General features: G+C 36.2%; 1 protein-coding gene across 7 annotated transcripts in view; it reads right to left on the bottom strand.

Moving 5' to 3' along the window:
- BABAM2 (BRISC and BRCA1 A complex member 2) overlaps window positions 1-15,459 on the bottom strand; it is a 182,231-nt gene that overhangs the window by 143,586 nt on the left and 23,186 nt on the right. For all 7 annotated transcript variants that reach the window (XM_064509548.1, XM_064509545.1, XM_064509546.1 and 4 more), the window contains exon 4: window positions 5,647-5,741. In XM_064509548.1, coding sequence (XP_064365618.1) covers window positions 5,647-5,741 — 95 coding nt within the window. The remainder of the gene's footprint in view (window positions 1-5,646; window positions 5,742-15,459) is intronic.

Raw genomic sequence — 15,459 nt, 5'->3', positions numbered from 1 at the left:
AATGACATACCGGCATCATTCTGCCCTTTAAAAACACGAACAAAGATGTACATCATAATGGCAACAACAGTAACAATAACAGCAAAAAGGTTCGTGTGCTGGCAGAGTTCCTGAACAAAATTACTCTTTTGATGGTGTAAAACACAGCTTTATAGGGAGGAGGACTGCCAGCAGTGCCACTGCAGCATATCCACGCCAGACAAATTACAACCTGACCTCAGAGACTAAATGCATGTAAAGAATCTAGCCCTATATATAGGTTATCCTACACGCACGCATCCCATATGTACGGATGGATAGGCAGGATTCATACAGAAGGATGGGAATAAAAAGGTCCAGAATTCACATTCATTTTAGAAAATTCTACAGCGAATAGCACTGAATTATAAATAATCAAACATATCATATAAGTCAAGACACGACTGAGAAGGGAACACAAAAAATATGAATATGAAGAATTTAAAAATAAGAAGGAAGCTTGTAATAAAATAAAGGATCCAATCCTGCATTCGGTTTCACTTGAAAACTCCCTATGTTCAATTAAAAAAAAAGGTAACTGAAAGCTTTTAGTACAAGAGTGGCAGGTGAGTGGTCCAAAAATAGAATCATCTGCTGACATCCCAAATACAGCAAGCACAAGAAGCAGTAATGCTAAAATACTTTAAGCTCACCTACACATTTCCCGGACAAAGCACAGAAACTCCCCTCACTTGTTTAAAGTAATGTTTTGAAAACCATCATGCTCACTGCCCTTACTTAGGGGCTTTCATACTAGAACATGTAACAAGCATCTGCATTTTTGCCAATAATGCAACAGCCAGACTTTTTAGAACAAAATAGTATAAATAGTATTACTTAATACAAGTGTTTTTTTTTTTTTTAAACAATGTGAGCATAGGAACAATTGATGCTATTAAGCATCTGTGTCATGTACCTGATGGTGGATGAAGAACAGTTACAGAGGAGCAAGATATTTAGAGGAATCACTTCACTACCCATTAAAAGCTAACTCATCAAGACAACAGTAATAATAATTAAGGTTTTGAACACAGCCACAAAAAACAATACAGCCTTCATGACAGTCATCATGTAGCCATCTGATAAATATCCTGGAGTCTAACATCTACAAAGACACAAGAACTGAAAATAAACAGTGTACTACAGAGGATGTTCTTATGTAGCATGACAGCTAATATACTTGAGTAGAACAATTAGCTGAATCAGCTGCCCGGAGACTGAAATCTGTACTCAGCATTAGCAGGAGTAACAGCAGAGGAGCAAGAAGAAACAATCTCTCCAGGGCTCTGCATAGGATGGAGAAAGGCAGTGGAGCATTCTCGGAAGTCCTGTGATGACAATCCCCTCCTCGCCTGCCCACGCGGCAGTAAGTACTCCCATCTACACTAACCCACAAGGACAGATTCAGCACTCACTGGGCTTCAGGAAATGCTAACGTCCTCTTGCCTCCATTCCCACTAGGGCTAATGAAGCCTCTTCTACAGCAGTGATGGGCAGAATCATTCTGGGGCCACTGACTAGAGCCCTGAAGTAGGATACTTATAAATAAATAAATAAAATAAATCCTTAAACTGACAGGTAGCTTGCCTGTACTGCTATTGTCTCTTCTTTGCCAAACAGAATATACTTCAAAAAACATCGGAAAAATGGGGTTAACATTTTGCATAAGCACTTCAGTCATTAACTGGCTCACATTAACAATCAGCTAGGCTAACATAACAAACAATTCTTGTTACTCAAACTGGCGTCATTGTAATGAGCTCCAAATTAATCTCATCCGTACACAATCACTAATCTTGTTTTGTGCCAACTGAATTTTTAATCAGAACAGAATGAATCATAGGTTGTTTTTAAAATACATTTCTAATACTTGTCATACAAAATGAATAAACACTACAGAGGAGTGGAACTTTTCTATTTACATTCTAAGAAGCTGATTTGATTTATGCATACTATACACACAAGTATCAAATGCATATTATAGCTGGATATATTTTTAATGAAAATAAAAAAATACATATGTTTATTTCTAGTAATGCTTTGAGCATGAATAAAAGCATGCATCCATCCAAGAATTTTGCCCCTTTAGTATAATTACAACAGTGTGACAAACCAAAATAAAAGAAAGCGTTGCACCTCTGAGATATAATACTAATCTTAACATCATTCTAAAAAAATCAAGATATACACATTCATAACACAGTATGACCAATAGAGTAGCTACTTCTACAGTGCCTGCAATGAAACATGTATTTTGCAGTGCTGAACTGAGTCTCGAGTTTCAAACTGACTTTAGCATTTGTGCAAGATACAGAAGCAAAGTTGAGCTACAACAAGCATTTTGACTCGATTTTGTAATTCTAATACCAATTTAACAAAACAGTTGATTAGCTGCTATTATATTAGGACAGGAGTGCTCAATACATCTCTCCTTTGCTAAAAAACAGGCCCAACTATTTAGGCATTCTTTGAAAAAAAATCGTAATACAAAGTCTTCACCTGACAACACCTACTTTTTAAAGTGCATTATTTCTGGAATCTTGTTTTAGCTGTCTAGCTGCTTAACTAAACACCTGTTACAGCATTTAGATAAAACTTAACTTGAAGGTCAGCCTACAGTTATGGAAACTGAATGAACAACTGCAGTTATTTGCATTGCAGCCTTTCAAATTTCTTTTGGGAAGTCTACTGACAGCCTATATCAAAGCCACACAAGCTAGAGTACCTGGTTCTCATTTTTAAGCTAAACATAATGCCTGACTCTAGTCACATGACAAAATGTGATGACTTCTGCTTGAAAAACAAGACATTCAGGCAGCTGAGAGCAGTGAAGCAAGGCTTAATGTCAGAATTCCCACAGATTCAGCTGCATTTACTATTTGCTTGGAGACTCTTTGGTTGTACTCCTACTTTAATATAATCTACATGCTTTTATGAATTGTATATTCAGTTTTGATTGCCAGCAACTAATACATCAGAAGTATGTGAAGATTGCTCAAGATTAAGAGTATTAAATTATGTTCAATGTGCTAATCAATTTTTACTTACAGTTAGAAGAAAAATGTTAACACATTAAAAATTCTACTAATATCTTAGAATTCAATTAAAATTATCTTCATTAAACAGCTATGAGATCTGTGGAGAAAAGGAGTTATTCAAATATATAACATAGTAAGAAAATTATTATTAATGTAACATTCTAGAGAAAATAAGTTTGCAAGCCATGTTGAACATGAAAAGGCAAGTGCAGAAGTGAAAATACAACACCATAGCTGCAAAGAGGAGATAACAGGCTCTGATAACAGCAGGGGGGACTGCAGGAGAAAGACCAAGGACCTTGTCAAAAAGGTTACATTTACATAGTGAGTGTTGTTCCATGGCATGATTACCAAAGGAGAGCTGTTCGGTTGAAAAAATCTTTTTTGGATTGTTTTAAATTAACTTTAGAATAGGCTGGTTAGTATCTTCTTATGCATCAAGGGGCAAATGACTCTTCAAGTTGCCTTCTAGTGAAGAGGACAGGAGGCTTGTGCTGTGCTTAAGCAATGACAGAAGAAAACGTTGTTTATGAACAACGTAAGAACAAAAAAAAGCTAAGGATGTTTTTAATCCTTACAGGTTTCCCAATAGATCACTAATAACAGGCCCTCTCTTCACATGAGAAATGCAGCACTGCATCACACTTAGCAATCTTCTTCATGTGAATGGCATTTCTGCAAGATCTCCAAACTTCTTGCTGAGTAATTGCTATCTCATCTGCTATTTGTTACTCATTTCAGCTTTTCAGAGCATTGAAAAGGTGTTCCTCTTCTCTTGAGAACTGCGAAAACAGGTGCTACTATGAATACTTCTCAGGAAGTTGTAACATTGTGAAATAATAAAACAGAAAAAGAGGAAAACAGGAGAACATGTAAATTAAGGATTGTGACAACAATTTTAGACTTGTCGGATGAAGTAAAACTTCTATAATTAAGTCTAACAAGATAGCCATTTGGCAGCGCCATGACAAAAGGCAAAGCATATCCACTGTTCAGTAATGTGCCTCAGGTAGAAAGACGAAAAAAGCAGAGGTATGAAGCTTTCCAAACAAATTTGCAAGCTTAACAGAAAAGTGATCAGAGGAAGCAAGAAAATAAGATATTCACCTTATAAAAATTGTTAGGTTTGCTAAAAAAAAATTATTAAAAATAATTAAGACTATGCAATTTCTCAAGATAACTCTATTCAAGAGAATAAATCTAAACACAGAAACAGTGCATCTGTCACTTCATGTGTCAAGCACTAAATTCACTCCACGGCCACTGCTTCATGTTCCTCCACCACGACACTCGTACCTCAGAGAAAACAGTACAGAATGACAGACAGTCTCCGACTTACTTTGGGAACTCACATGCCCGATGCAACTGCTCAGCTGCACTAGGCACATGCTCACACGCTCTACACCAAGAGAAGCCCAATTAAAAGACATGTCCCAGCTGTATATTTTTGCCAGGGACTCCCATACACCCTTGCAGACAGTCTAAAATGCAGTTACCTTTCCCACCCGCTGCACAAAGTAACACATGCCAATACTTCAATGTGTCAATTGCTTTTCGGATTGACTTTCCAATAAAAACTGAAATTTTTGAGAAAAAAGATGGAAATGAAACGATGACCTGCTCTGTCAGTCATGGAGCAGGAACTATAGTAGAGCTCTATTGCAAAGGCATACTTGTCTGAAACAACTACTAAACTCTATAACCATAACCACCAGATACTGGCACTGGATACTAATGAGAATAAATATGCCCAAACCCTGTTGACACCTGATACTGTTGACCCAGAAAACACGGCTGCAGGTCTGCAAAAGCAGCAGAAAAGAGCCCAAAGACAGGGGAGAGCAAAGAAGGAAAAAGCTCTGGGTATCAGAAACATCTCGATATGGCTTTAGTTGCTACTAGTAACTTCTCAGAGAAAAGAAGTATTTTAAGTATGTAACTGGTGTCAGCTTGTTCAAACAAAACTTTACCTATTGAGGCTCATCTTGAGCAGACAATACTATGTCTGGTTTCAGGTTGTGGTGATTTTTCTTCCACATTAATAAAAATGTGCAAGAATTTTTTTCTAATTAAGTTACTTTTTGACACGCTCACCTTTTCAAAGTGCATTTCTTTGTCTTTATGGCAGCGCTACTCCATACGAGTAGGTAGCTTTTCTTGACAGAGTGGTGCCAACAACAAACACACAACCAGGTTTACCCTTCCTCATGGAAAAACAAAACCGACACCACTACACAAAATGTTACTTTTTCTGCAACTAAATGCTTTTTAAAGACACAATTGATGTTTAATACTTCTTGCTGAAAGAAGCAGATCTTTTAAAATGGTAACATGTTAAATAGAACTTTTTTTAAAGAAACTCAGAATACTTATTGTAAATGTCATCTTGTCTTAATTAAAATACTACAAAAATAAAACCACATTTACAGATTCAACTTTAAATCATGGTAGAAGATGTGTTTACGTTCACATGACAGTGAGATACCAATTTTCTTCAATCTGCATTGTTAGCAAATTCCTATTGCAGAAGCTATTCTGAAAAGCCAAGTGTCTTTTCAAGCATAAGGTTCTCAAAGAGTGAAGTACTCACATGCAAGGCAGAAGGATCTGGCAAAAATTCAGCATCCTCTCCAAAGATAAAATCTGGTGGCAGGTCAGGATAGTGCGCATTGAAAATTATATCCCCTGCAAAGTAGTAAATAAAAACATTGTTCACACCTTTGTGTGTGTGCTTATAAATACATAAATATTTTATGTAAGGGTGTGTATAAATATATATATATGTGCTTGCGTGTGTTGTATACAAACACACGTACACACATATATGTAAAAAATCTTGATATCTGTACTAAATATATTTTATGTACATATCTACACAATTTTTACAAAAATTCACATGCAAGACAATTACCAGGTATTTTAGGGGATGAAATTAACTTCTTGAGGCACTGCTTCTTCCTGCTCCGCAAGCATTGAAAACATGAAATATATTATTGCTTCAGATCACAACTGGTAATTCAAACACTATTGAGGGTTGCCTCAAAATCCCAAGTCAGAAAAGTGATCTCATTTTAAAAAAGCTCCTCCTTTAGAGTGCTGTGCTTTGCACATTAAGTAAAACTCGGATGTAAACTATCATTTATACCAGGATTTTCAAAATACTGGAGCCTTAAAAACTAGTGGCACTTACTCCATCTTCTCCTCTGCAACCCCCAACACTTAGAAGGAAGAAAAAGCAGTTCAACAGAAATCATTCCAATTATCCAAATTCTGACTAAGAGGAATACAGTATTCCACATTTAAGCTGAGAAAATAAAATTAAGTAAAAATATAAAACTTCATCATAGCCTGACACTGAGTTCTCATCTTGCCAGTGTCACAAAATATACAATTACTTACTGAGGTGATAGTTCAAAAATATATATTATTCAAAATATTATATTCAAAATAATATAATGTTCAAAAATATATTATTTTCCTAGTAAATATACTTCAAAATCAGCATGTTTCAAAAGGAGGCAAGAATGCGAGCTTAAAAAAAACCTTATGATGAGCTGAACAAGGGCCACAGTTCAAGAAAAACTGTATCTGGTATTACTTCTCTACCTCTGAATAGCTCTTTCCTCTTTATGGAGATATGAAAAAGTAACTCTAACCTTTTCCATAAAGCAGACTTGTCAGGTAGTAGACATAAGAAGAAAGAATTCAGTATCTACTATGTATTACCACTTGTTTAAAATCTACACATAAAAGTAAAACCAGTGTGGTAAGCAGTATAAAACATTATGTTCAGAGAAAGTAAAACCATTTTTTATTTTGTTTTCTTTTTCAAAATGATGAATGCAGAACTGGAGAAAGTATAAGATTAACAAATCTTACACAGCCGCATGCTCTCTTCAGTAATGCCACCATCTCAAGATATTCAGCATGACAGTTTTAATTGCTATTATTCTGTGTACCTCAGCTCTGCTTGATAGCAAGGATGCTGTACAGAATAATTTGCGGAGGGCGGTGAGGTTTCAGGACCAAGAAAACAGGGGCTCTGGGGTAGGCATGCTCCACCGTACATGCCAAAATCATGAACTCACTGATCATGCGACCTAGCAGAGCAGGGTGGCTTCCTCCTGTCTGCACAGCTACATTCCTCCACAAACATCAGGAGCATGCCGAAGCATGGGGTGTGGGAAACAGTGGAGGTCCCCCAGTTAAAATACTCAACACAGCTGGCAAAAACTCAATCTTTATTCTTTACTTAAAATAAGAACAAAACAGGCACCACTCTTACAGAAAACTACTTAAAATTATAACATGAAATGCACATATATTAAATAAGAGAAAACGAATACTAGACTGTCTAAACTGTAATACAGCAACAAAGAATCCAGAAAAGCTACTGTATGCTGGACTGGGTATCTACTGTGCCCTAACTGAATCCTTTTCTTCATATTCACTACAATTACAAAGTCACATACTACTCCTTGCAGCATCCCCATCGCTTTCCATTTACAAAACAGACAATTCTTGGGACTGTTGAATGAGACAGCACCCTAATATACCCTCTTGACTGGGCTTTGCTTCATGGGTTAAGAGGTGAGTTAGGAATAACCTGGGAAACAGCACAAAGAAAAAGCTAGGCCTATAACTCAGGTAGCTGGGAGGAAAGGACTGTATCTGTGCTTTTGCCATGAAGTTCTTCAAGTATGTTATGCTAAATAACTCATTTAACCCATACTTTTCATATTAAATTGCTAATTGCATGCTCTTCATTCCCTGGATGCCTGCTTTAAGAGAGCTATGAAACAGAGTACACACAAGTACAACCCCACTCACTAGGAGCTGCACTCCAACAACACGAATATCACAAAAAGCTGCTTAGAATAAAAAAAGCAGAACCAAAAGGATCAGTCACAAAATAAGGGCATATTCTTACACAATACCTTCATATTTGACTTGTGAAAAAAGTAATTATAATACAACTTTACATCATGAGGGGTTTGCAAGACAGACATGTCCATAGCAGTGAGCAAACCTTAAGAAAGCTGTGACAGCAGGTGCAGCAGGAAGGTTCAAGCCAGTACCAACTCTCTTCCTTTTGATTGCTTTCACTTCTACAACAACCAGAAGTGAAGAGAATTTATATCCCCTAGAACATCATAATATACAGTGTTTAAGTATGAATGTAAATTAAAAAGGAACTACATCCTAAAAAAACACAACAAAACAAAAAATACTGTTGTTCTTATTTTCTAACAAAACAAGAAACATAACATTTAATAAATCATTAATACCCTCCTTCCTGTAACGTCAGGTATTTTATCCAAAGGTAAGCCCTAACTGATTCTGCTACAATCATACACACACATAGACTAGGTGGCAAATAATAAAAAACAAAAAAAAAATCCAGAACAAAATGGTGGTTCCACTTCAATATAAGCACTTCAGGAAAGAGCAATGCTTCTTCTCTATCATAGGTAGTAAATTCTCCATTTCTAGCAAGCTCAGAAAGTTTTCAGTTTCTAAATTAAATACAGCATCCTACTATTAAAGACGACAAGCTTTTGACCTTAAAACAGTTTTTCCTCTTCTAGTTAAAAAGAAAAAAGAGGAAAAAAAAAAAAAAAAAGGATCACCTCACTCGAATTCTCTGTTAAGTCTCACATCCGAAGACATTCAGGTAGTTGATGCTAAAAGGAAAACAGAACAAAACAAGTCCCTTCTTTGATAACTCATGTTCACCTATGCTTAAGGTCTCTGCTAAGGTATCTTTTCTGCTTCATCCTCTCCCCTTCCATATAGTTTCTCTCACGTTTTGTCTAATAAACGACACTAGGACACAAACAGTGACATCTTTGGCTCTAGAAAGCTTAGGTATCAACAAACCAACAAATGAGCATGAACAGTTATTTTCAGAAGCTATTTATCCTCAAGAAAACATACAATTACGAGTCAAACTAAAAGAGGATTGGAAACAATTCTGTATTTCAGTTTTGCTCAAGTTCTTGTTAAATACCGAAAATCCAGGGAAATTTAAACTGCAATTAACGGTTTGCGTGGCTAGGGTATTGAGCATAAAACAAGAATGATTCTTTACATTCAAATAAAAGGCATTTAAGCAATCACAATGGCATACTCCACAGCAAATCTAGTTTTACTTTGCATAAATATTAACGCTAACCTCTGCGATGAGTTTATTAAGCGTCAGGTGTTAAACACTTCGAATCACCAACTCTATTTTTTTCTGACCTAGCAGAATTATCCAATTTTTAATGACTAGTTGTTTTTTTTTTTTAATATTTACATTATATTATTTGTAGCTTGCCCTCTTCAGATATAATTGTGCTGGGTAAAAACAAAATTTTCAACCAATAAAGCTATTTGCAAAATTATTGTGTTCAGAGTTTGAGAATGGTTAACATTTCATTGTGAAAGCAAAAACACCCCAAAATATTGCAATGTTGATTTCCTCATTTCACCAAAATGAAACAAATATCCCTTCATTACATCTCCAACACTTGAATGTGTACTTCTGTATAACTTTCAACACTTTATTCACCATTATTCCCTTGACAGAAGGCAAGATGTGTGGCATTCTGCAAAGCCATTGACGACCATTCCAATTTAAGAAACGCAGGCAAAACCTTCACACTCCGACCATGTTTATCTCATTTTTATAGCTATACTGGCCCATAATTACTTCAGTGGAATTACATTTCCAATTAGATCCTACTACAGAATTTAAAACTATTTCAATAAAGTTAAAGGCAAAAAGTTAAATATAAATTTAGAACAAAAAGAATGTTTTATACATCTTTATACATCTTCTCATTATCCAAGATTACTTTCTCTTTGTTTTCTCTCCTCAGGCAAACAGCATTAAATTGTGAAATATTTTACTCTACAAGCTTTCAAAGGAAAAGTTAATATGCTCCCAACAGACAAAAAGATGGGAATATCAGTACTTAAATCTGTCATTTCTTTGAAAACACACATGCTATTCTTTTTTTCTAATTATTTAATCAAAATGCGTAAGTAAGTCTAATACAGGATAAGGGCTGACTATAAGCAAGATGGGTGCAACTCAAACTAAGACATTTCTTAAATGCTTATAGTTGCCTTCCACTGGTCTATTTTATACAGTTTTGCTCTCTTGATAACTTCATTTTAGGGTATTTTTTCTTTCTTTTTTAACCTCAATGTAGTTTTTGTAGTACTGAAAGATGTGATACTTAGAGTGCCACAGAACATTCCTGTTTACCTAAAGAACAGATAAAATTAGGAAGCAACATCTCAGTTGAGCTCCTAAAAATCCACAAACTCTACTACTGAAAAGATATCCCTACCCTTTAGTTTTTTCTGGCTTCAAGAATTTCTAAGTTAATGCTAACCACGTATACTAAACATGTGTGTCCACTGCAGCTTAGAATAGGACCAATCAATGCAATTAATTACTTGAAGGGTATCAATACATTTGGCTTTTAACAAAAAAAAAAAAAAAAAAATCCAAAAGCAACTTGACCATGGTATGCATCCATAGATATTTGAGAGTGGTGTTAAAGGCAAATGACCGATACTGTAGGCAGAATTTGTTTTGGGGGAAAAAAGAAACTGCCCTTGTTGAACATTAAAAAGAATAGACAGTAAGTAGAATTATATTATATTATATTATTCATGCATTCTGAATGCTAGCCCATCTCCTCTTCTAGCTACACAAATTTTAGACAAAAAGGCTGATCAGCCCCCTGAGTCAATAAATCCTTATCTGAAACAGTCCTGATTGTCTTTACAAGTAGAAATGGAATTGGTTATCTAAACTTCCATTCACCATGATTTATAAACAAGATACCAACTCATCACAGTCAGCACTACGAAAGGGTTTAAATTAACTAATGTAGACTGCTGACTTGTCACTGTATTCCACCTCGAAGATTTTTTGCTCTGCTGGCTTTAAGTCAAATATAGTAATAGGATACTTGTGGAAGCCCTTATTTATTGGTTAGCAGAAACAGGAATAGTTCTCAGAATGGCAATACACACACAACCTTTGCAAACACAGAACTGCTACCAGAAGGAGATACAAGAGAAGTTTCATTTTTGCTGTGGTGTTGCTACTACCAAGCTATTCTACTCTCAGTTACAGGAACATAATTATGCCTCAGAAGCTCCTCTTAAATGATCTGTTAAAGCAGTTCTGCCCATATGAGAGGACAGCCACCCTCAAAGGGTGTGTGGGGATGCTGTAGGACACCTGCTCACCTGACCATAAACAATAATGCTATTACGGTAAACTAAGTATAGCTTAAAACTTTTCACAGGTTGTTTAGGTGGAAGTCAAAAATATTCCTGAAGCTGAGACACAATACCTGGTAGCAAGAAGCTGTGGTGATTTAAGCTTAGTTTTTGACTTCACAATGTTAATCGTGATACCAGAAAAAGTAAGGCACAAAAGTCAGTATTAGAGAGGACATTTTTTAACAGAGAGAGAGAGTTCAAAAAAAGGTATTTGATAGGATAAAACACTTTCCTTCTTTGTACCTCTGACACTCCAGAAGAAAACTCTAGCTACCCAACTACATACAAAACTGAAAGGGAGCCAGTTTCCATGAGCTTGTTTCAGTTGTTTAACCATAGTTGTTTAGTGCTATCTGAGATGCCTTAGGGCGTCTGAGACATCTATGGCAGATATGACACAAGAATTTTCTGAGGTACCAGCGCACTTAGGGTCAGCAGCTGAAAAGGCCAGACAAGATAGCCTAGGGTACCTCAAACTGCATTAGACACCTATGGTTAGGCAACTGAATTGAGTCCCACTTATCCAACAAAGACATAAGAAAAAAGAGACAAGATTTGCAGGGTGTTTGTTTCATTGTCCTGGGGTGGGAGAGATGAGAGCAGTTGGGTTGTTTTTTTCTTGTTTTTTTACAGCAGCTGACAAATACTGATATAGGAGGAGAAGAGAGATGTAAGACTATGTAGAGTAAGGCAGAAATGATGCTCTGTTGGGGGGTGGGAGGTTGAATCTGTAAAAATTGAATAAAAGCAAGTCCAAAGGGTTTTTAACTGAGGCTGTCCTGAGCTGGATCCCAAACTGAACATGCAGGCATTGGGACAATTTTAGTTTTTTGCACTTATTTAGTTGGGCAACCACTTCTCAAAAATATTAGTACTAGAAGAGAGGAGGACAAAGCAAAGAACAACAGATAATACAAACGGAGATAAGATTTTCATAGAGATGAAAGACAGGTAACACTGCAGAAGTTGTAATGGAGAAAGACACTGGGTAGGTGAGAATAAGTGGGGTGAAAATGAAGACCAAACACACGCAAGCAAATGGACTGCAGACAAGCACTAATAACTGGAGCCCAAACAGGAGGAAGAAGGGAGGAAGGAACACAGTAGGAAGGCCCTGAGATGATGATAATAATGTGGGGGCCTAACTAACACCTCTCAAACCCCAAGCTCCATAAATCCATGCTTGTATGGATATAGTTGTAAGGCCATTTGTCTTGATGCAGAAATATACTGTCAAAGTCTGGAAAAAAAATCTGTTAATTACTTGTTCAAGAGAGGTCCAAAACACAAGCAAAAGGCACAAAAACAAAAACAGAAAAGCTAGAAGTGAGAGGAAAGCTAGAGAAAAATTGAAACATTTAGAAGGGAAAAATAATGTAGATTGTGTGTTCTAAGAGCAAATAAACACAATAAAATATTAGACTATCTCTAGAAATTTTCCATTAGTACCATTCAATAGATGGGGGGGTGGGAAGAGAGAGTGTGTGTGTATATGTCTCACATTTACCACACACAAGCTCAGTGTTATCACTGAAGTAAAAACCTCAATTATAGCACCCAAAAGGTCCTTACTACAAGAACCTTAGCAGAACCATAACCGATGGAAAATAACCTATTGGTGCACAAAAGACTGACATGTGCACTGCAGCAACCCAGTTATGCAAATCTTAAATCATACAATAATTTGCAAAATCATTGTTACATTTACAGGTAAACACTGGTGTTTACTGGAACAATAAACAGTGATTAGCAAATAAACTAGCAAAGCAGCTTTTAAAAGGACAAGAAGGTCGTGCACTCCTGTATATTTTCATTTTGTTTCTAATTACTTCCTTAAAGTGGAAAGCCACAGGAAGACTAGATGAACTTATCGAAATAGTTCCATCAAAGGCAGAAAAGCAGATAAAACGCTATACAGAATATTACGAGGAATATTTTTATACTAGCTAGTACGGCAATGAAACAGTGATTTCCTGCTCTAAGGCCCATCACTAAAATGAGTAAGAACCCAGGAAACAGAAGTCATAAGCAAAAAAAGAAAAACTAAGCTTCAAATGAGACAAAAGAAACATTCTTCAGGATAAAGGAAACCAAAGTGGTGACTGTAGAACCCAGAGCTGTAATCCACTCACATAAAAAACAGTGAAAATCAGAGAGAAGATGAAAACACTATAGTTCAAGAGGCCACAGAGAACAGTAGCATCACAAGGGCAACATATTGTTTAATCACCGTTAAATTCCAGATGACAGCACTCAAGGACAGAGAGAGAGAGGGAGGCATCAGTGTCTGGGGAAAAAAAAAAAAAGTGAAGGGAGGGGGGAAATCAGGCTCCCTTAGCCACGAGAAGCAGTGCAAGCTTGAATGAAAAACGAAAATCAGAAATGAGACACAGATGCCAGGGTAAATCAGAAACAAGACAGATTCCACGGTTTACTGGAGCAAAAGTGCAACGTTCAAGGAACTGATTCTTAACAGCATATTTTAATTATGCATATCATTCAAACAACACTATTAGGGCTTACAACTCTGTTTATACTGACAACTTATGCTTTGACATTTATCTTGATGTTTTAGCAAGGAAGACCAATAATGCCTATAAGAATTACAAAACACTTTACCTCCAAAAAAGGTGAATACTTCTACAGAAAGGATACTGACCCATACTCAATAGATACGGTTGTTCCGTTAGCAACAAAGGACATACTTGCTTACCATCTAGAGTAGACTTTGTACTTGTAACATGGATTCAACCTCTGATTAGACCTTACACTCTTAACAGAACATCACGGACACAATTGTCTTGGAGTTAAAACTCCTTTTAATGTTACGGAAAACAATCAGTATGACAAACCAATTTATCTCCAGCATTGATATACTTTCTCTAACATAAAAAGTTGAGATCTCCAAGGTCTTATCTTGACTGGAGCTGAGCAACTGTTCAATATAACATTCCAGCAGCTCAGAATCAATGCAAAAGGTGAATATGACATCTGAAAAAAATGATTAAATTTCTAATTGGATCTCAAGAAAATGTATTAACATTACAGACAAGCCACTCTTAACACAGATGTTCAATGTTATGGAAGCTAACAAAAAGATCATTTTACATTACAGGTAGCCAGCTACTGCATTACCTGCATGTACGTTTTCCCCTTTTTCAAGAAACAGCAGTGAACCTCCTGGTCTTTTGGAAAACAGGACTGTGACTATGCAGTTATACTTCCCTAAAGTAGTACACCAACAGTTTTCAACACACTGGGATTAGTATTATGGTATTTGTACAGTGGCAGCAGTTATGATTGATGATATACAAAGATCTCATCTGTTGCAAAGAGGATGTAACACAAACCACAAAGGAACACACACTTCAGCATATATTTGGCTCCACGTAGTGAAGACCATACACTGGAGATCCTGAACATTTGCAGCCACTCTTTTTATTCTGGCAGATTTCGCAACCTTCCTTTGCAGAAATATTCTGCCCTTGAAAGATAACATATCTAGCAACAGCCTACAACGGAGTATCTACGGATCTTTGGTTGCATACCACAGCAGTCTCCCCCATCGTTGTTACACAACACAAAATTATTACAATTTTCTTGAATCTGCCAGCATCACTATTTATTCCACATGCTGTAAGATGGAATGATATATAGCATTTTCAAACATGTAATGCTGAAATACAGAGAATAATTATTACTTGAATTCACTGCTATTATTAGGTACCTCTGGAAAAGAACAATTTTTTTTACTTCACTATTCAGTTGGTCATAACAATAAAATATGCAGCATGATTAAACTGGGTGATTTTGTTCTTCAGGAAGGTGGAGAAGAGTGCTAGCATGCTTTTTCTTTTATTTAATTGCTTGTGTGATATTCAAATCATTGGAATTGGAAAAAAGAATCATAAAAAGCTGATTTCTTGATATTGAAGTCTAATATGTACTCCATAAAAAGATTTCTAGATGCTGCAACTAGACTATTGTCATTTAACAGTCTATAGTCTGTATGCCCATGTCCACACACATAGGCATTTTAACCTACTATTTTTCTTTTATAAATCCAAGAACAACTCTAGCCTCTACTTACAAACAGAGACTTGGAGCTCTCAAA

The sequence above is a fragment of the Dromaius novaehollandiae genome, chromosome 3 (assembly GCF_036370855.1).
Source record: "Dromaius novaehollandiae isolate bDroNov1 chromosome 3, bDroNov1.hap1, whole genome shotgun sequence".
Classification (NCBI taxonomy): domain Eukaryota; kingdom Metazoa; phylum Chordata; class Aves; order Casuariiformes; family Dromaiidae; genus Dromaius; species Dromaius novaehollandiae.
This window is presented reverse-complemented; position numbering and strand designations above follow the sequence as displayed.